At 49.0% G+C, this 22,504-nt stretch overlaps 1 protein-coding gene across 5 annotated transcripts in view; it reads left to right on the forward strand.

Moving 5' to 3' along the window:
- LOC141166797 (adhesion G protein-coupled receptor E3-like) overlaps positions 1–22,504 on the forward strand; it is a 94,753-nt gene that overhangs the window by 17,486 nt on the left and 54,763 nt on the right. For 3 of the 5 annotated variants that reach the window (XM_073653836.1, XM_073653832.1, XM_073653834.1), the window contains 4 exons: positions 9,487–9,582; positions 10,261–10,389; positions 10,646–10,729; positions 20,263–20,460. In XM_073653836.1, coding sequence (XP_073509937.1) covers positions 9,487–9,582; positions 10,261–10,389; positions 10,646–10,729; positions 20,263–20,460 — 507 coding nt within the window. The remainder of the gene's footprint in view (positions 1–9,486; positions 9,583–10,260; positions 10,390–10,645; positions 10,730–20,262; positions 20,461–22,504) is intronic. The other 2 variants (XM_073653835.1, XM_073653837.1) reach the window with 2 other exon arrangements.

The following is a 22,504-nucleotide window of genomic DNA, read 5'->3' on the forward strand; positions in this document are numbered from 1 at the left end:
ACGCACCGACGCTGCGCAAGGTCCTGGAAGGGAGAGAGAGCGACGCTGACGTCATCAGGACGCGACGCAAGGTCCTCGTCCAGAGCAGCAGCAGCGGAGCCGCGGCCTACAGAAGAGGATCGTCGGAAGGTAGGCCTCGCTTAACTAGGGGGGAGGAAGATGTCGGACACAGAGGCGCCCACTACCACCAACGCAGCTGCAGCAGCGGTGATGCCCTTTTCCCTGCCCTACATCCCTGGAGCGGCCTGGCTGCCCAAATACTCAGGGGAGCCCCATGCCCTAACTGACTTTAAGGAAAGGCTGTACAGTTTGTTCCAAGTCTACCACCTGACAGAGGAACAGAAGGTCAGCATACTAACAGGGCAGTTAACTGGCGCAGCCCAAAGGGAGGTAAAATCATGGCCCACTGAGGAGAAAAGAACTGTGAAGGGTATTCTGGCCCGGTTGCGGGGTACCTTTGACACACATACCTCCGTTGAGATTAAAATGAGGTTCTATGGATGTAAGCAGCGGGCACAGGACAGCATCAGAGACTATGCCCTAAATCTGCAGGAAGCCTTGAGGGCTATTCAACAAACTGACCCTGGCAGTGTGCAGGAAACGGATAAGCTGCTAACAGAACAATTCATAGAAGGTCTGCTGTGTAGCGCCCACAGGGCCCAACTGCGCCTCATGTTCTTTCAGAACCCCGACCTGACCTTTGCCCAATTTAAGGACAGGGCCATAAGGGTGCTCCGTGAATCTGCAACCAGTGGCGCTATAAACCCCCGGCGCCCTGCTCTCACCTACCACCAGGAGGCGGCGCCCTCCTCTATGGACTCCGTGGAGGCTGATGCACAGGCCCTGAACCAAGCCCCGTCGAAAGACCTGCACCACCAAGTCCAAGAGCTGACCAGGAGCGTCGCGGCGTTGACCAGGACCGTTCAGGCGTTGCAAGTGGACCCGGCAAGACCCATCGAGCTGGCTTCAAGTCCGGAGGATGTCCCGTGGCGTCCGAGGGAGGCCCACAGACCGCTACGCAGAGGATGGACAGCCCATTTGCCGTCGATGCAACCAGCCCGGGCACATTTCCAGGTACTGTAATTTAAACGGGTCCAACCTGGGGCAGAGGGCCAACCCCCAGGCATAAGATCACCAGGCCCTTATAATTGGCGTGATAAGTACGTTGGGGGGCGCCCGGTTTTACCCGTGGTGCTGGACGGTATCCCCATGAGTGCCTTGCTGGATACTGGGTCGCAAGTAACCACTATCCCTTATGTACTTTTTAAGCAGTATTGGACTGATGCTGATATCACACGGTATCCAGACAGTAATTTGAGCATCATCGCCAGTAATGGCTTACCCGTGCCGCAGATGGGGTTCAAGGAGATGACCATTAAGATTGGTAAAGTTGAACTGCCGGCACAGGGAGTGATTATTGTGGACATTGACCGACGTGAAAGTCACCCTAAAATAACTGTGGGTACTAATGTAATTGAAAATTGTCTTTCAGAGGTAATTGTAATTCTACAACAGGTGGCGGTGAATGCTAGTTCCAGCCAACAGAGAGTCCTCAACAAGGAGATAAAAGCCCTGATGAGACGGCAGCAGGTAGAACTGTCTGGTGGTGAGATCGGTAGCGTAAGACTGAGTGACCCATTCCCCGTTTCCATGCCTCCCAAAAGTGAAATGATGATCTGGTGTCGGACTGCAATCGGGTTGAGAGGTAGAGACTACCAAGCCATGGTAGAACCCGTGTACTCAGACAGCAGGCCCACCATTTTGACAGCCCGGGGGGTGGTTGATGTCCGTCATGGGCGGGTGCCCGTCCGCATCCTCAACATTGGGGAGAGGGAGGTACACTTACCCAGGTACGCTACACTCGCCAAGATGTTTGTGGTCGAACACAAAGCTATCAGGGCCGTGGAACCCTTGCCTCCATCTCCTCAGGCGGAGGGTAATGGCTCCCAGAAACAAAAGGAGGACTGGTGCCAGAAACTCCATGTGGGTGCTGACTCCACTCCCCTGCCCCAAAAACAAGGAGTCTACCGGGTGGTACAGGAGTACGAGAGAGTCTTTAGTAAGCACCCGCTAGACTTCGGCAGAGTAAAGGGGATAGAACACCACATCCCCACAGGGAGCCACCCACCAATAAAAGAGAGACACAGGCCTGTACCCCCTGCACATTATCAGAACGCCAAGGGTATGCTGCGGGAAATGAAAGAAGTTGGGGTCATTAGAGATAGCTGTAGCCCCTGGGCAGCCCCCCTGGTTCTGGTAAAAAAGAAAGACGGCACCATGAGAATGTGCGTGGACTATAGACAAATCAACCGTATCACCCACAAAGACGCATATCCGCTGCCTAGAATAGAGGAGTCTTTAGCCGCACTAAAATCTGCTAACTTCTTTTCTACTTTGGACCTTACTAGCGGGTACTGGCAGGTTCCTGTGGCAGAGGCTGACAAGGAGAAGACCGCCTTCACCACCCCGATGGGACTGAGCGAATTCAACTGCATGCCCTTCGGGCTCTGCAACGCACCAGGGACCTTCCAGCGGCTGATGGAATGCTGTCTAGGGCACCGAAACTTCGAGACGGTCCTCCTTTACCTGGACGACGTGATCGTCTATTCGAAAACCTACGAGGACCATCTAAAGCACCTGGCCGAGGTGTTCGAAGCCCTGGCAGGCTACGGCCTGAAGGTGAAACCATCGAAGTGTCACCTGCTGAAACCAAAGGTCCAGTACCTAGGGCACGTGGTAAGTGCGGAAGGAGTGGCCCCCGACCTTGACAAGGTCACGGCAATCAAGAGCTGGCCAAGCCCCTCGAACATCAAAGAGGTGAGACAGTTTCTCGGGTTGGTAGGCTACTACCGAAGGTTCATCCCCGGGTTCACCAAGATGGCAGCTCCTATGCAGGACCTCCTGATTGGACAGTCTAAGTCCAGGAGCCAAAAGCCGCCCTTCAAGTGGGATAAACCGGAAGAGGAGTCCTTCCGCCAGCTAAAGATGGCCCTCACAGGGGACAAGATCCTGGCCTACCCTGATTTTGGCCAGCCTTTCATTCTCCACACAGATGCCAGTAATGTGGGACTGGGAGCCGTACTGTCCCAAAACCAACAGGGCAGAGAACGGGTGATCGCATACGCCAGCCGGAAGCTGAGGCCCACCGAGAGGAACCCGGAGAATTACAGCTCCTTCAAGCTAGAATTCTTGGCGGTGGTGTGGGCCGTGACGGAACGCTTCATGCATTACCTGGCCTCCGCAAAGTTCACAGTGTACACGGACAACAACCCGTTGACACACCTGGACAATGCAAGACTGGGTGCCCTAGAACAGCGGTGGATGGCCCGTCTCTCCAACTATGACTTCATGATCAAGTACCGGGCCGGCAAAACCAATGCCAACGCGGACGCCCTATCAAGAATGCCTCACTTACCTGAAGGTGACGAAGACCCAGAAGAGCTGGAGGAGGTAGAACTCCCCGCGTTTCACCGGTATGGAGCCGCTCAATACTCTCACCGCGTGAAGGAGGAGGATCTATCAACTGTGATGATCAATCCCCTACCTCACCACAGCTGGGCCGAGACCTAAGATAGTGACCCTGCAGTCCGCCTGGTGAAAGATCTGCTGACCCGGGAAGACGCCCGCTTAGATCCAGATGCCCCAGAGGAAGCCAAGCAGCTATGGAAGGAGAAGAGCAAGCTGTTCCTCTACGAAGGCAAGTTGTGCAGAAGTATTGTTAACCACCGGACGCACGAGCTGACCTGGCAAGTCGTGGTCCCAAGGCGGGATGCAGCTATGGTCCTGGGGGCTTACCATGACAGAGCGGGACACTTCAGTTGGAAGAAACTGGAGTTCCTGCTAAGAGGAAGGTTCTTTTGGGTCGGCATGAGAGGAGCTGTAGAAAAATGGTGCAGAGACTGTGGCCCTTGTCACCTAAGGAGGAAGGACCGTGCCAGCCAGAAGACACCCTTGAGGCCCATCGTCACCACGCAGCCTCTTGAGCTGGTAGCTCTGGACCATGTCAAATTGGCTTCCAGCCGGTCAGGATACATCTATGCCCTGACAATCGTGGACCACTATTCCCGTTTTCTAGTGGTGGTCCCGGTAAAGGACTTGACAGCCCAAACAGCGGCCAGAGCCTTCCAGCAATACTTCTGCCGGCCACAAGGGTATCCGGAACAGGTCCTGACAGACCAGGGTCCAGCGTTCGAGGCTGAAATCTTCCAGGAGTTCTGCAACCTCTATGGCTGTAAGAAGATTCGTACAACGCCTTACCACCCCTAAACCAACGGGATGTGTGAGAAGATGAACAACATAGTCATTGATCTCCTAAAGACGTTGCCCCTGGAGGAGCGCAGCCTGTGGCCAGAAAAACTGCCGGACCTGATAGACCTATACAACAATATCCTGGTGAATGCTACAAACTGCACCCCGGCTTACCTGATGCGAGCTAGACCAGGTAAGCTGCCCGTAGACCTGGAGATGGGAGTCCTAATACCTGAGGACACCTCCCCGGATGCGGACTGGGATACGGAAAGGCAACTGCAGTACAAGAAGGTACAGGAGAGTGTGGAGAAGAGCCTGGCCCAGGTGAGAGAGAGGCAAGAAAAACTCTTCAATCAACACGCCCCTGCTGGTCCCCTAGAACCTGGTGAGCAAGTCCTAAAGCGAAAAAGAAGGCTACATAAGTTGGACGACCAGTGGGAAAGGGAACCCTACACCGTACTGCAGTCTGACCACGACAACCCGAAGGTGCGCGTGATCACCAAGGACGGAGGAGAAACCACTAGCACCGTCTCCAGAGACCACCTCAAAAGGTGCCCCGAGCAACTCCGTAGTGCAGAAGAGGATCAGAGTGACCTTGAACCCGCAGAGGACAAGGAAGAAATGATCAGCACCGTTCTCGGAGAGTTCCCTCAGTCCTGGACTCGCATAAATGATGCCATAATGGTACCTGTCCTGCATTTCCTGCAACCGGCACAGCAACAACCAACACCAGAGCCAGAAGGTGAAGAGGAGCAAGCGGTTCCAGAGGCAGAAGAGCCTGTACCAGCAGCCCAGGAGAGTCAACCCTCTGCTGACAGTGAGCCTGCCATGCCTGCGGTAAGCCAAAGGACCCGCAGACAGCTGCCTGCCCTACCTGTACACCCAGCTGGTAGCTGTACCCCTAACGCTAGTGGGGAAAGCCAGGTCAGTCCACCACCAGACAGTGGGTTAAGGAGGTCAACCAGAAGCACAAAGGGACAGATACCCGCTCGCTGGAGAATATAGGATGCACTAAATTGTAAATAACCCTGTTGCCAAATGTTGAAATGTTTGCCAAGTTACCTGCATGATTATTAATAGTGTGTTTCAGTTTCTTGCAGCTACCGTAAGGACTCACAGGTTATGGACTTTTTATAACCGGGACCTTGTATGGACTGCGTTCGGAGCCTAACCCAGGAATGAACTAAGACTGTGAAGGACTTGGGGTAGGACAGACCCCCACCTGGTTAAGGCTCCCCGTTGTATTGGTGATATGGACACCCGGTCACAGGCCACACTGTGACCTTAAGAACTCAATTTGTGCGTCGTCTGTCTATTAATGTTTTATTGTTATGCATATTGTCTTTGTTTACTGTTTAGTCCCGGAGTACTAAATTTCACTAGGGGGGAATGTGTCACCCTGGCCTGGATGCCACAAAATGTATTAAAGCTGTGTCTGAGAGCAGGGGGGAGGTTCTCTGGTCAGGGGAACATTAGCATGCAATGCCTCCTGTCTCAGGCCAGTAGGGGGAGCAGGCTGCCCCTATAAAAGCTGGTGCTGGGGACAGGGTTAGAGAGAACTGGATGGCCTGTCTCAGCACTGAGACGTGTCCCAGAGTGGAGCAGGGACAGAAAGTTGATTGCACCTAAGAGGAAGTGTGGCAGTAGGAGAGCCACCAGCCAGAGACGAGAGGCGAAGAGAGCCTGTCTTGGCAAATCAGAGACTGACCTTACCAGACTTTGGTGTCTGAGGCTGGAAGGATTCCACATCCCCCAGCAGAGAACCAGTCCGCAAGGGACTGTATATTCCTTGGCCTAAGAAGCCTGGAGGCCCTGCCACAACCGAAGGGACCAGTAAAGCCGTACAAGGCTGGGAGCAGAAAGGAACCCACGTCGCAGGCCATACAGGCGAGAATACACGGAAAGCTCGGAAACGTGGGCTGTTACCCTATCAGGAGGAGATAGCCAGAAGGAGCGCAGAAAGCACGGTAGGCCTACACCCTCACCCTGACCAGGGCCAATTTCCCCGTTGCTCTCAGACATCCAGGTCCCCTCCTAGCTGGGACTGTTTATGGGTCAGTTTACCTGTTTCAGTAAAGACCCTGGACTGCAACCTATTGTCTGTGTGCTCCTTCGCGCCTCCAGCACTACCGGTACTGGGACTCTCACCACCTTCACTCCCACCATCCACTACACTGCCCTGGGGCCGCACTCTTCCCGTGGGGAGTCACACCATCCCAGCTGCACACCTCATCAGCCCCAGCGGTCTGCCTTGCAGCGGCGGTACCTAATGACCGCAAATCCACGGGTGACGTAGTCGGACATTATCAATAGCACATAACGGACTACCACTGGCCTGACCACCCTGAGCCACGGAACCGGGTTGCCACTACTACTCCCACCGTTTCCCTAATTGCCCGGATCCGAGTGCTCCACGGCCCAGGGGGCGAGTCACTCTTACTGAGGAAAGAAGGTTGCTGGCCAAAATCTCGAGATACATGACTCCATCCATCCTCCCTTCAATACGGAGCAGTCGTTCTGCTCTCTTTTCAGAAAAGCACCCCCAAAGTATGATGCTTCCCCTACCATGCTTCCCGTTTGGGACGGTGTTCTTGGGGTTGTACTCATCCTTCTTTTTCATCCAAATATGGCGAGCAGAGTTGATACCAAAAAGTTCTATTTTGGACTGATCTGACCACATCACCTTCTCCCATGCCTCCTCTGGATCATCCAGATGGTTATTGGCAAACTTCATACGGTCCTATACATGTGCTGGCGTGAGCAAGGGGACCTTTGCGTGCCCTGCAGGATTTTATTCCATGACTATTTTAAGGCAGCGCTAGTCATCATACTGGGGTTACTCGCTTCGCTGCGTCAATCAATGCACACGTGCAATGTCTTTACGTATTTTCTCACAATGCTGCAGTTTATTACTTCATAAGCCACAGTTCGCCGGGTCCAACTCCGTGGCACGCCGACACACATTAACACAATGTTCATGAGCCAAGTGGCACACAGGCCCACTTGCTCCAGGTTACAGCTTACGGCAAGGTAAAAATAGCAATGTTCATATCACAATGTCCATATAGCACAGGGTATTACCTTTGCCAGGTTTAGCTGTCTCAGTCCATTACGCTTGCCACCACTGTGGCTTTGTGGCTTCCCAGGTAGGGGTCTCTAGCCGTCGTCCCCTCGTAGGCTACTGGTATGTCTTCCACACTTGACATCCAGTCTGCGCCTTTCAGGGTTCCTCAACAAGCCGGCTCTCCCTCAAAGGCCACTGGCATCCACGCACAGGATCCAGGCTCGGCCTTTCAGGCTGCCAGGCTTCACTCTCGGCCTCACTAGGCCTCTCACAAACGGTGTCCCACACACACGGAGCACAGGCCTCACGTCTCACACCGAACACACCTGTCTCAAATCACCAGGGTTTATATATCCTGTGCACAGACACCCACATACTGACAGGACCTTGCTGATGTCACAGTCATGTGATCAGTCAGCTGTGTGTATAGGTCCTGTGTGCTGTCCCAGTCATGTGTACAGAGCTTTACTGTGCATACAGGACCTGTGTGATGTCACAGTCATGTGACCAGTCAGTTAAAGGGGAAGGTACATGGTCAGGTAAAACACATCCTGGACCTTTTACAGTAATGCTAGCAAGCTGCTGCATTACACTATGTAATGAGTTACTAACGTTAATGTTTCAGACTGTGGTCCCAGCTCCCTTCAGGTCATTGATCAGGTCTTTCCGTGTAGTTCTGGGCTGATTCTTGACCTTTCTCAGTATCATCCATACCCCACGAGGCGAGATCTTGCATGCAGCCCCAGCTCGAGGAAGATTGACAGTCATCTTGTGTTTCTTCCATTTTCTAATAATTGTGGCAACAGTTGTTGCCTTCTCACCAAGCTGATTGCCTATTGTCCTGTAGGCCATCCCAGCCTTGTGCAGGTGTACAATTTTGTCTCTGGTGTCCTTAGACAGCTCTTTGGTCTTGGCCATCTTGGAGAGGTTGGAGTGTGATTGAGTGTGTGGACAGATGTCTTTTATACAGGTAACAAGTTCAAACAGGTGCAATTGTGCAATTAATACAGGTAATGAGTGCAGATTAGGAGGGCTTCTGAAAGAAAAACTAACAGGTCTGTGAGAGCCAGATTTCTTGTTGGTTGGTAGATGATCAAATACCTTTTTCATGCAAAAAAAATGCAAATTAATTATTTAAAAATCATACAATGTGATTTTCTGTTTGTTTTTTTTATTTTTAGATTTTGTCTCTCACAGTTAAAGTGTACCTACGATAAAAATGACAGACCTCTTCATTCTTTGTAGGTGGGAAAACTTGCAAAATCAGCAGTGTATCAAATACTTATTTTTCCCAATGTAGAAGACTCAGTAGAGAGAGAGCTATTGGCCAAAAGATAGTTCAGCTGACAGCTACAGTTTATATTCTGTATTGGGGGCTTTAGAGAAAACAGCCCTAAAATGGGCTAAATATACCAGTGGCTCAGACTAGATGATACATTTGGTGCAAATTTAGAAATTTTTGACTAACTTTTCACCACTTCTTGTTTGGTTTCATAATGGGGTGTCCCCATCCTATTATATGACATTATATAGTTCATCAGGAGATATTTTAGACGGAAAAAAAAAGTTGTTTGAAAAAGAGAACCCCTTTTAGAGATCCTCTCTTTCAGGCAGCGGTATACACAGAAAACAGCATTTTCTCCAGCATCAAAGTTAACAAAAACCAAAAACAGTCCATATGGCAGTACAGTGTCCAGCAATGCGGCCTCACTCGTTTTACAGTTGGGATAACTTCTAGTGCGCCTCTAGACAAAAGTGATCAGCAAACTATAGGTATTTCCACCTTCACACGAAGACAGACTCTGAGGCAGCTGAGCTGCCTTAAATAGGCCATTCAAACTACAGAGTGAAGATAGGAACGGCCAGTCCCACCCAGCTCTCTGGCCACTCCTAAAACCCAGACTCAAACATCTAAGCCCATTAAAAAAATTCTCAGCAACTACTTTACTGGAGCCTCATCTCCTGGGCTTCACATCACCAAGTCTTATCACCTCGGTAACAAAATTGACTGTGCCCATATTGGGTTATAGTGTGACCACCTAAAGAAAACCAGTGTTTCACTATGACCCTTTCTTTTTTTTACAAATACCTGTGAAGGCCCCCGATTGGCTATGGGAAGGATAATCCTATAACCTGTTTTCATACTCTCACTGAACCATATGTTTACCCTCCAGGGGTCTGTGAAACGAATGGAAATACTTCCCCATGTGCCTGTCGTAGAGATGGATTTGTTGCCAAGCTAAATGACAAAAGGCTCTATGCATGTACAGGTAAGAATCTGGCCATCAGGTTATAGTAACATTTAGGCAGGCTTCAGAAGTCCAATATTCATGGTCCGAGAACAGATTACAATGTGCGAACTAACCACGGGTCCCCTAGCCAAAATTCAATAGTCCCTTATATGCCTAAGAAATTTTTGAGTTCAAGTAAAATGTGTGAAACCGGGATCAGTCTGGTATAAATGTGGCCATACCCAACACAAAAAAACTCTTTGATGTGGTGTAACAATAAACATTTCATTCTTTGGATTCCATTTTTTCAACACTTCCCATTATGGGGTTTCTAATGTAATTTTTCACAAGATTTTTTAAATTTTGATAAAAAAAACACCTCTATCTGTTTCTGATTATTTTAGTTGGGATCTGCGCCCCCTTTAAATTGTTAGATAATTTCTTGCATATCTAATTAAAAAAAACAATAGTAGTCACCAGTGATGAATGCTCAGTTTCATTATGGGGCCACATGTATGAATGTCTGACAGCCGTGGTTAGTTTAGGAAACTCTTTACTGCTGCAGACGAGGAGCCTAGAGGAATGGCGGCTGTGCATAGACGTGCACAAAGTTTAGCATTGGGTATTTGGAAAATCCCTTTAAAGAGAGCCTATCAGGTGAGCCAGTTTAACTCTGAGTCTGTCCAAAATTAATTTTGATATAATTGTTTCTGGCAGATAAATGTACGAATGACTCAGATTGTCCTGCTGGAGCCTCTTGTCATTCACAAGCCTGCCACTGCAATGACATTTGCACACAACAAAATAACTGTGTTACTCTAGTGAAACTGGATGGAGTATGTGCAGGTAAGAAAACTGTATAAATTAAAGGTATTTTTTTAGGATTCTGATATTTTGTCTTGATGTTCTGTCTTTAGTATAGAACATCAATGTATGACTCAGGACCCCCAACAACAAGGAAAACCAATGGGCTGTAGTGTACATTAGAATGCTGAAACTCCTTCATTGTTCTCAATAGTGTGATCGTGCCACAAACGAACATGCATTGATGGCTATGCTAAGAAACGTTCTTAAAAAACATTTCTTACATTTTCTTCATCAGTCCCAAGTACCACCACTAGTCCATTGCTGACATCATACAGGACCATGGGAAGCGTGCGTACAGTAGATCCGACAACACAAAGAGGTGGGTATTGCAAAAGAGTCATCTACTTAGTGTGAGATGTTAATTATTTCCTTGATTTTTGTAGATTTCATTGACAAGTTGCCAAATGCAACATGAGTTTAGAAGTTTAGGATTTCTTGGATTTTACTTAAATGGGCATTTAATATACCTACGTTGATGATAAATCATAAATCATCAGACCAGTGGGGGTCCGAGACCCAGCACTCGCACCATGCAGTTGTTAATAGCTCCGGTGGTGGCCAGATATAAACATTGAACGGAGCAGTAATGTGAAGCTCCATTCAATTTGAAGCAGACCCTGCTGTGTACTGCAGAGCAGCTTCTATTCTTTTGAATAGAATATGATGCGAAGTACTCAGCAGCTACCATTATATGTTGAATGGAGCTTCGCAGTGCAGTTTCGTTCAATGTGTTCATCCGGCCACCAGGGGAGCTATTCACAGCTGGATGGTGCGAGTGTTGGGTGTCAGACCCACAGTGATCTGTTGACCTATCATAAGGATAGGTCCTCAAAATCAAAAGCCCAGAAAACCTCTATAAAGTTGACACGCCCCCTGGGCCAGTGCTGTTTGGGGATTACCCGGAGCCGGATCAGATGGGGGTTGTAGTCTCCGAGTGGCGGCGACCCGGTCCGTGCCCAGGGTGTCAAACTCAGTGTGTGGCAGTCTTTACAGATGTTGTTAAATGTTCTTTAGTGTCGACTACGCCACCCGTTGATTTGCGGTCAAAAGGCCGCCGCTGCAGAAGGGTCCGCTGAGGCTGGTGGTGTGTGTGCAGCTGTGATAGTATAACCCCCAACGGGAGGGGTATAGCCTCAGGGGGTCAGATGTAGAGGATGGTGGTTGTGAAGGTGCAGGATGATCCAGCAAGAAGACTCAGAGTCGGGCTGTGCAGTTCAGGGTTTTTTTACTTACGGGTGTTCTTATGGTCACTCTGGCCTGAAGCGACCACCCGAGCCGTGCTGCGTCCACCAGGTCCTGGACTCGGCCAACCCCCAAGCAATTCTGGAGCGTGGTCCTGAGCTCCTGTCTGACTTTCCCTCTCTTCTGGCCGTTCTCACTAGGGATCCACTTATGTCCGGCTCCCTCGGGTCTCTTGGTGGGTACACCTCTTCTGGGTTCCCTGACCCTATCCTTGGTATGCCTTCCTAGTGGATTTAGTGAGGGTCGTGGCAGATCCTGCCCACAACCTCCGGTCTCTGGCTAAGGTGTGCTTTTCTCTCTGCCAGCTTGGGATCCGGTACCCTGGGTGCCAACCCTTCACCCTGCCGTTTGTATTCTGGGGTCTTGGGGTTCCTTCTTCTTCTCTCTGGGTCCTTCTGACTCCTCTCTCTCTCTCAGACTTGGCCTTGGAGCTGGGCCCAGCCGGAACCACAACTCCCTGTCAGCCCTTCTGGCTGAGCTTCTCTGCTCTGCTCCTCTGACTCACTCTACAAAAGACCCTGTCCTAAGATGGTGCCCACCTTATATACTCCCTCTATGTGTGAGCTCAGGTGACCAGCACCCAATGAGCTCCTAGCATTACCCAGACTGCTCCCCCTATCTGCTCCTACACTACTGGGATGTTCCACCCCCCTCCCACTCCAGCCAGGGACAGACACTATCGTACCTGCACATATATTGGTGGGAGTACCGTCGATCTGTCCCCCGGAAATGGGATGTATGTAGTGTATGCAGCTATCTGAGCTCAGTTCCACACTCCATCCTTACCCGGGAGTGGAATACCACACCTCTGGCTTGAGGTGTAATACCCCTGTAGCAGCCGAGTCCTCAGGGTGCTACATTCCCCCCTGGTAAATCACAGCACGCCCTCGGGCTGTAAGAGAATAAACATCCATAAACATACATTTTTTTTTCATAAAACATAAACATATAAAACATCATATATTATCAGCATAAAACTTTTTCATATAACATTTTTGTTCCTCCGGCCACGGTGCAACTTGTGACCGGGTAAAGTGCGACAGTCTCTTGTAGTAAAAGCAACAGTTTCCTATAAAACCGGTAGGGGGCGCCCTAGAAAGCGCAACTATATACAAGGGAAGGTGGCCGCTCTCAGTCCTCGACCAGTGGGGAAAAGGGATGGCTGCTCACAGTCCTCAGCCTGTGGGGAGATGGGACACACTGGAACAGTTCAATTTGCTGGTCCCAACGGGGACTATATTTTAAGTTAGCAGCATGGCATATACCCTGACGGGTAACTATGTACAGTCTCTTTACCGTACTTTAATGACGGCGTACTCCTGCTCCTCCTTCAGACCCGTCCGGGTCCTCTTGCTCCTCTTCACGCCGTAGCTCCTCCTCCGTCAGCCGGTGTACATGGAGAGCGTAGGGTCCTTTGGCACACTTGTGCCGGGTGAACGTGACCTCGTCCCCTACATATAGGTCACGACCTCTGTGTCCCTCCGGCAGATGGGACTCCACGTCTCTTCTGGTGACAAAGACGTCGCCGGGGGTGTGATGATCCCTGATGAAACCCCAACCGTGCTGCAGTTGGAATTTAATTACAGTCCCGGTGGCACGGGGACCATGGGCTGCACGGGGGTTCCTCCTGGTCCGGCTCTTCTGCTCTGCACTCTGTTCCTGCAGCCGCTGCTCTCGGACCCGCCTCTCTCTTCGCTCCCGGTCAAAGACCTCTAACTGCTGCCGGCAGCACTCCGCACGCTCAGCTGCGGCTGCCCGAGTCTCTTGGGTGAATCCCATGAGGTCTCCTCCGGTGGGGTCCCACGCAAACTGCGCTTCCTCCAACGAGAGTGGGGTGATCTTAACGGGCTTCGGAACCGGAATCAGGGGCTCATCTAGGGGTCTTTCTTTCCGGAGTCGGGGATGGTGGAACTCCGGTGGCCACACAAAGGGCTGCCCATCCGGGCACGTGTGCTGGGCAAACAAATCTTCACCCAGGTGCGGCACTCTAGATGTTGAGGGCGCGGTGGTGGTGGCGGCGCCCGGGTTCGCCAGGCCTTGCGACCAGGCCTGGGGCACCCTGAAGGTAAAGGGCACCGTGAAGACGGCGGCGCCCGGGGTTACTTGGCCCAGCGACCAGGCCGGTGGCTCAGTGGAGGTAGAGGGCGCTGTTGGTACTGCGGCGCCCGGGGGTACTAGACCTTGCGACCAGGCCGGTGGTGTTTCCTGCTTTGCCGCGCTCAGGGTTGAGGCGCGTGACGTCACAGGGGTCGCGGCCGCGGCTTCTGCTTGAGGCCTTGTCTGGAGCGGTGACGATGCAGCGACGGGCACGGCAGGGGGAATTTCGGGCTCTGCGACGGGGAGCTGGGGCAGGCACGCGGTTTCTCGGCTCGGGGTAGTGACGCCCCCTTTACCTGCCTCCATCTGTTCAGCTCCCTCCTCGGCGCCGTCTCCGGCCTTCACTCCTCCTGCACCATCCTCAGAGGCGGTCTGTCTCCTCGTCTCGGGTGGCGTGCTTCGCTGGCAGGTTCTTGCCTGCAGGGCCATCTCTCTGCCCCATGCGGCCAGGACGTCCCGCTGCACTCAGGCCATCCTCTGAGCCAAGCCCTCCAGTGCGGTCTGTGCATGCTCCCGGTCTCGGGGGAGCTGTGCCAGGATCTCCACCAGGCCTTCTGGGGTTGTCGCTTGCAACAGGCTCCTGACCACTGGGTCGGTGCTGCCTGCCTCTCCCTCCATCTCCGGGTACGGCTCCTCCGGAGTCCTCTCCAGACTTCTTGTCTCCGGGTGCGCTCTCTCCAGACTCCTCCAGGCTGCACCCATCTTCTCTCTTTTGTTCTGTCTCCGCCCACATTGAAGGTGGTCCCGGGGCAACTTTGTGATTGTCAGTTCCAGGGGCAGTTCTCTCACGCTGATGGACATCTCTAGCATCACAGTCTCTGTTGGTGGGGGCGGTTTCCGCTTTTGGCGCCATTCCTTGACCTGGCCCACGATGGGAGGTGACCTCTTGCCACCCTCTGGCACGCCCATAATGGCGTCCGCTCTTCCAAGGCGGGAAATCTTCTGGAAATGGCGGGAATCGTCTCCCAGTGGCGGGAAACTCCGTGGATGGCGGGAAAAAGCTGCAGATGGCGGGCAACCGGCGGGAAACGATCCGTGATGGCGTCCCATAGCAGGGACCCTCTGGAACCGGCGGGAGACTTCTTCTTAAGGTAAATTTGAACTTCTCTTCAGGCACGCAGTACCCGGTGGTTGTGGGCACGAAATCCTGCCGACTACGCCAAAGTTGACGCGCCCCCTGGGCCAGTGCTGTTTGGGGATTACCCGGAGCCGGATCAGATGGGGGTTGTAGTCTCCGAGTGGCGGCGACCCGGTCCGTGCCCAGGGTGTCAAACTCAGTGTGTGGCAGTCTTTACAGATGTTGTTAAATGTTCTTTAGTGTCGACTACGCCACCCGTTGATTTGCGGTCAAAAGGCCGCCGCTGCAGAAGGGTCCGCTGAGGCTGGTGGTGTGTGTGCAGCTGTGATAGTATAACCCCCAACGGGAGGGGTATAGCCTCAGGGGGTCAGAGGATGGTGGTTGTGAAGGTGCAGGATGATCCAGCAAGAAGACTCAGAGTCGGGCTGTGCAGTTCAGGGGTTTTTTACTTACGGGTGTTCTTATGGTCACTCTGGCCTGAAGCGACCACCCGAGCCGTGCTGCGTCCACCAGGTCCTGGACTCGGCCAACCCCCAAGCAATTCTGGAGCGTGGTCCTGAGCTCCTGTCTGACTTTCCCTCGCTTCTGGCCGTTCTCACTAGGGATCCACTTATGTCCGGCTCCCTCGGGTCTCTTGGTGGGTACACCTCTTCTGGGTTCCCTGACCCTATCCTTGGTATGCCTTCCTAGTGGATTTAGTGAGGGTCGTGGCAGATCCTGCCCACAACCTCCGGTCTCTGGCTAAGGTGTGCTTTTCTCTCTGCCAGCTTGGGATCCGGTACCCTGGGTGCCAACCCTTCACCCTGCCGTTTGTATTCTGGGGTCTTGGGGTTCCTTCTTCTTCTCTCTGGGTCCTTCTGACTCCTCTCTCTCTCTCAGACTTGGCCTTGGAGCTGGGCCCAGCCGGAACCACAACTCCCTGTCAGCCCTTCTGGCTGAGCTTCTCTGCTCTGCTCCTCTGACTCACTCTACAAAAGACCCTGTCCTAAGATGGTGCCCACCTTATATACTCCCTCTATGTGTGAGCTCAGGTGACCAGCACTCAATGAGCTCCTAGCATTACCCAGACTGCTCCCCCTATCTGCCCCTACACTACTGGGATGTTCCACCCCCCTCCCACTCCAGCCAGGGACAGACACTATCGTACCTGCACATATATTGGTGGGAGTACCGTCGATCTGTCCCCCGGAAATGGGATGTATGTAGTGTATGCAGCTATCTGAGCTCAGTTCCACACTCCATCCTTACCCGGGAGTGGAATACCACACCTCTGGCTTGAGGAGTAATACCCCTGTAGCAGCCGAGTCCTCAGGGTGCTACAATATTAAACATTCATATAATTTCCCTATTTATTTCTAATCTAACAGAAGAACATACCAACCTATGCCGATTATTGTAGTGCATTATCCACTATCATTAATAACATAATGACATTGTCAATAATAAAAAATAATTATTGTCCTTTCTAGAAGGGGTTACATGTCAAATGGAAAAGAAAATGCTATACTCCACTGCTAACCATAAAATACGGTAATAATATACTGTTAAATGTGGCATTAGAACAAATTCTGCACCATTTCTTCTTAAATTAAATACTGTAAATGGATTGTTTCTCTGAAACACTGCCACTCTTGTCCATGGGCTGTGTCTGCTATTGCAGTTTAGTCATAAAATAATCTGCTTATTTTTCACAAAAACAAAACTTAATTTCTCATTTGTCAAATTGCCAATCTGCTGCCATAGTCATGATCTCTTGTCATGACCAAAACACCTTCTTTTGACTCACTCAAGTGTAGTTGAACAGGCGACATCAATCCTTTTTCTTAGTTAGAGGGAACCTTGGATGTTTATCTCCTTGCCCGTAGAGGACTATCTTTCCTAAGATCACTGCTAACACCAAGATCTGGGCTTGGTCCTTGGACTATGGAAAAAAAATGTCAGCCTTGACTCTGGGACATCTTCTATCTTTTCAATGGAATTTTGTGAATGGTTATATGAGAACTGTGACGACACAGCTTTTCTTCTTAATTATGCCAAACAGATTCAGTAAGCCAAGAGCTACAGTGCATTGTGAAAGTATTTGGCCCCCTTGAACTTTTCTACCTTTTGGCTAAGTGCTCACGTAGCGTTTTTCAAGCGTATATGCTGCGGAATTTCCGCAGCATAAACGCTTGTTAAACGTTAGGTAATCCGCCCCCCATGGTCCCCAAGGGGATTCGGCAAGTTCTATGCCTATGCTGCAGATTTTTCCGCAGCGTTTATGCTGCGCTCAAAAATCCGCAGCATGTTCATTAATTTTGCAGAAGCGCGGCGTAATCACCGCCATTGACTAGCATTGAGACGCATATAATCCGTGTCAGTACATTTGTACTCACGGATTATATGCGTTTCAATGTGCGGATGGTACCCAGTTCTGGAGGAGAGGAGACTCTCATCCAGACCTGGGTACCATTGTACCTGTAAAAAAAAGATTACAATAAAAAAAACAAGATTATATTCACCTTCCGACGGCCCCCGGTCTCCTCCTCTGTGTTTGCGGGCAGGACTGAAGGACCTGCGGTGACGTCACAGTCATGTGACCGCAGGCCCTTCAGTGCAGTGTCCCGTGATCAGCTGGCAGCCAGGAACAAGCGCTGCAACACACGCCGGGCCATCGGAAGGTAAGTATAGGTTTATTTTTTTATTTTTAAACATTCTTACGGTCACACTATATAAATCCATGCGGTTTGCATGGATTTATATAGTGTGACCTAGTTGTCAAGCACTTTCCAAGTGATGCTAAAATCGCCTGGAAAGCGCTTGTCAATCCGCATGCATAAACGCATGTGAATAAGCTTCAAATCCGCATGTATTTGGAAGGAAAAACGCATGCACAATCTGCATGCGTTTTTTCTGCCAGGGAGATGCAGAAATGCTGCAGAAATTTTCTGCTTCATTTCTGCATCGTGGGCACATAGCCTTTGCCACATTTCTGGCTTCTAACATAAAGATATAAAATTCTAATTTTTGGGGGAAGAATCAACAACAAGTGGGACGCAATCGTGAAGTGGAACGAAATTTATTGGATATTTTAAACTTTTTTAACAAATTAAAAACTGAAAAGTGGGGTGTGCAATATTATTCGGCCCCCTTGAGTTAATACTTTATAGTGCCACCTTTTGCTGCGATTACAGCTGTAAGTCGCTTGGGGTATGTCTCTATCAGTTTTGCACATCCAGAAGCTGAAATTCTTGCCCATTCTTCCTTGCAAAACAGCTCGAGCTCATTGAGGTTGGATGGAGGGCGTTTGTGAACAGCAATTTTCAGCTCTTTCCACAGATTCTCGATTGGATTCAGGTCTGGACTTTGACTTGGCCATTCTAACACCTGGATACGTTTATTTTTGAACCATTCTACTGTAGATTTTGCTTTATGTTTGGGATTATTGTCTTGTTGGAAGATAAATCTCCATCCCAGTCTCAGGTCTTTTGCAGACTCCAGCAGGTTTTCTTCCATAATGGTCCTGTATTTGGCTCCGTCCATCTTCCCATCAATTTTAACCATCTTCCCTGTCCCTGCTGAAGAAAAGCAGACCCAAACCATGATGCTGCCACCACCATGTTTGACAGTGGGGATGGTGTTTTGAGGGTGATGAGCTGTGTTGCTTTTACGCCAAGCATTTTGTTTTGCATTGTGGCCAAAAAGTTCGATTTTGGTTTCATCTGACCAGAGCACCTTATTCCACATGTTTGGTGTGTCTCCCAGGTGGCTTGTGGCAAACTTCAAATGAGACTTTTCATGGATATCTTTGAGAAATGGCTTTCTTCTTGCCACTCTTCCATAAAGGCCAGATTTGTGCAGTGTACGACTGATTGTTGTCCTATGGACAGACTCTCCCACCTCAGCTGTAGATCTCTGCAGTTCATCCAGAGTGATCATGGGCCTTTTGGCTGCATCTCTGATCAGTCTTCTTGTTCGAGATGAAAGTTTAGAGTGACGGCCGGGTCTTGGTAGATTTGCAGTGGTCTGATGTTCCTTCCATTTCAATATGATCGCTTGCACAGTGCTCCTTGAGATGTTTAAAACTTGGGAAATCTTTTTGTATCCAAATCCGGCTTTAAACTTCGCCACAACAGTATCTCGGTCCTGCCTGGTGTGTTCCTTGGTCTTCATGATGCTCTCTGCACTTGAAACAGAAGCCTGAGACTATCACAGAGCAGGTGCATTTATACGGAGACTTGATTACACATAGGTGGATTCTATTTATCATTACCAGTCCTTTAGGAGAACATTGGATCATTCAGAGATCCTCACTGAACTTCTGCACTGAAAGTAAAGGGGCCGAATAATATTGCACGCCCCACTTTTCAGTTTTTAATTTGTTAAAAAAGTTTAAAATATCCAATTTCATCCACTTCACGATTGTGTCCCACCTGTTGTTGATTCTTCCCAAAAAAATTAGAATTTTATATCTTTATGTTTGAAGCCAGAAATGTGGCAAAAGGTAGAAAAGTTCATGGGGGGGCTAAATACTTTCACAATGCACTGTATATGCTTTTATCTTCATGTTGACTTATGCATTGGTGTTCTACTTTGGTTAACAGGCTATTCTTTGAATAATCCTGAAAGTTGACACTTGAGTTGAGAGCAAGATAGAAACATGGAGCAATACTGTGATAATATGCTGATTACATATTATACCAAACCATGCAAGTTGATAACATGCTTAATCAATGAGTCATGAGCCCCTTCCACCTTGATCATTGACCCTTGACCTGTGAATGATGGCTGCAAGGACAACTGTGACATATAAAAAAGGGGTTTCTGCCTTTATTCTGAGTCATTCTACAGCTTGTCAGCTTATGGGACTTCGGCCCCAGCTGAAGGACTACAGATCAGTTCCATTGACCATTGCTGAACCCTCAGAGATGTCTTGAAGAATCCAGGTTGGGACAATCAGGCCGCCTGGCCCCAGACTTCACTGCTCTTGGCTAGTTTCCTAAGTTTGTCATTACCTTCTCGCTTTGGGGGCCCGCCAAAAGCGGGGTGCCACTGTTGGGGGTAGTCGGCCCTGGAACCCCTGAAATCGCAGCTACTCTATCCTCGGCGGGCCAGCAGAAGGGTAAGGACTGTATAATGTTGCACCATCTTGGGTACTTGCTTAGACTGTTCAATGTGTTTATTGTCCGCTTTGTGGTTCAATAAAGTACTGCCACACTGTTTTACCCTCACCCTGTGTTGTCTGAGTAGTGATATGCCCATGGAAGACCCCGGGTCTTAACAAGAACACTCCCACCTGTCAATAAGTGGAGATGTCTAGGCTTCAATTATATTTTTCCTGTGGAAAATGATTTGGTAGAGATTTTTTTTACTGGGAAGTTAGTGTGAAACATAGCATATGGGGTAGCAAAACTTGATTTTCTGAGATTTTATTAAAACATCTTCTTCATCATCAGCCCCAATCTCTACCACAGGTCCATTGCTAACACCGAGTGTGAACATGGGAACCCCTACAACAACGTACACACATCAGAGGGTCAGAGAAACAACCCACTACAACCCACTAACCACATCAGCAATAAAATTACCAGAAACATCACACATCATGCCTCCAAAAACCACGGAAGGACAAGGAACTCCAACACCACCATCAGGTGGGCATTTCATAAGAGTCATTAACCCAATGTGAAGTTCCAGTTCTTGCAATGATTTATTCTATTTATTACAATCTGGTCATAAGTTAGATATTAAGTATCACATGACTTTAGGATTTCTAGGATTCTGATTTCCTTAGTATTTAGAATTCATACAATTATCACATTTCATTGTCCTTCCTGAAAAAATGGAAAAACACACTGGGCTGTGCCAACCTGTGGTGGACACTGATCTCTACCAACAATAAAGTAGGACCATTCACCGTGGAAGACATATAAGATGGAAGTATTTTCCAAGCTATAAGAGGAAAGTGTTAAATGCTGTAGGAGAAGTAAGAAAATCCAGTTTTCTGTTACTTTTCTTACTTGGTGACTGGTATTGCAACTCAACTCCATAACTGCTTATTTTCCAAACCGTGCCACTCATGTCCATGTACTAGCACTCAATCGTCATTTTGTCTAACACCCCTCAATTGTGTTTTTATAAAGAAGTGGACAGGTTTTCATTTTCATCAAGAGCCCATAAGTTTGCCTTTTCCAGAATATACTGTAAATGTCAGGAGGTCAATAGGAAAGTACAACATGGTTTCCCATCATTCATTTTAAAAATAGTGGTGGATATATTACTGAGCAGTGGTGGAACAGGATGTTCCTCTGACCAAAGCAAAAGGATTTTGTGGTTTATAGAGTTATTTATGAAGAAAAAACAAATCTTACTGGTGCTGGAAACCTACTTACTTGTTATACCAGCTGTTCAGAGGAAAATGTTTAGGGTATCCACTTGGGGATCAACCCTTCTAGGAAGCTATATTCTTTCCCTTAAATGGTATTGAAGACCTAAAGATGCCCATACATATGGGATTCCACATCACATACATAACCCAGCAGAATATTACACTCACAAATAACTAACAGCAGACATGAAAGAATTTTAAACCTTTAAATGTAAAGTCAACATCAGTATATAGACAACGTTAGTATGTTACCTCTCCTTCTAATAAAGACGTAGTGGCTAGAAGAAGAATGATGGAAACATACATAAAATAGGAGGATCAGCACCTTCAGAGCAGGAGAAATTTTCAAATTTTGACAAACCCCAGAAGACCTTCTTGAAAACTATAACAGGTGGGTCACATGGATACTAAAATCCAATGTCCCACCTGTCACTGTCCAGATGATTTAACCTTCCCTTTGGAACATTACATTATAAGTCACTAAGTAACGCCAATGCTCACCCTAGAGAACAATTTTTTGGCAGAAAAATGTTCCTCCAACACCAAACTGATATATGAAATAGGATCCAAACATGGTGATTCTAAGCCCATGTGGATCTTTCCCTATAGTCCAGGATCCTTCCATTCAATGGCTGCCAGCAGACTGCTTGTTCATCACTATCTCTTCAGAGATTCCCATACGCGTGCACACTTGGTTCATCCAATGTGTTCTAAGTGCAGGTTGGGGAGTAAGGCGCAGCCAGATACCTTATTTTCTTCGAGAACCACATAACCCTTATTTTTTTCAATTCAACATGGCAACCTTTTTTTATCTGACATTGGCCGAACAACATTAGATGGTGGTCCATTTGGTCAATACTAGTTTTATATATATGAACAAGTACTTGAAAGCAAGGGGAAGAGCACTTATCGGGCAACGTGATATCAGATGGGGAGAGGAAAAAAACAGACATAAAATGTGAATGGCTGCAAGAACAACACCCTCAATCCCTCAAGGGGGGCGGCACTATTCCGGTCAATAAAAATGATCCTTTCACTATTGAATGGCTTCAGTATATAGGGCTGTGTGCAGCAAATAATGTGTATTTCTCCTGACGCAGCATATGGCAAGTATCCCACAAGAGTTTGCATACTGTTACCGTAACAATCTTCCTTTCTGACTGCAGATTATGTGAAGGCATAAATCACATAACTTCCTAAATCCAAAAAGGAGAACTGATGTGTAGAAACAATTTTTAGTAAGATTTGAGATAATGACCACAAATGCAGTCCGTCCGAAACAACACCCACAGTGCCTCCATTAACAGCAC

The sequence above is a fragment of the Phyllobates terribilis genome, unplaced genomic scaffold (genome assembly GCF_046119375.1).
Source record: "Phyllobates terribilis strain yellow unplaced genomic scaffold, ASM4611937v1 Scaffold_11__3_contigs__length_659146591, whole genome shotgun sequence".
Classification (NCBI taxonomy): Eukaryota; Metazoa; Chordata; class Amphibia; order Anura; family Dendrobatidae; genus Phyllobates; species Phyllobates terribilis.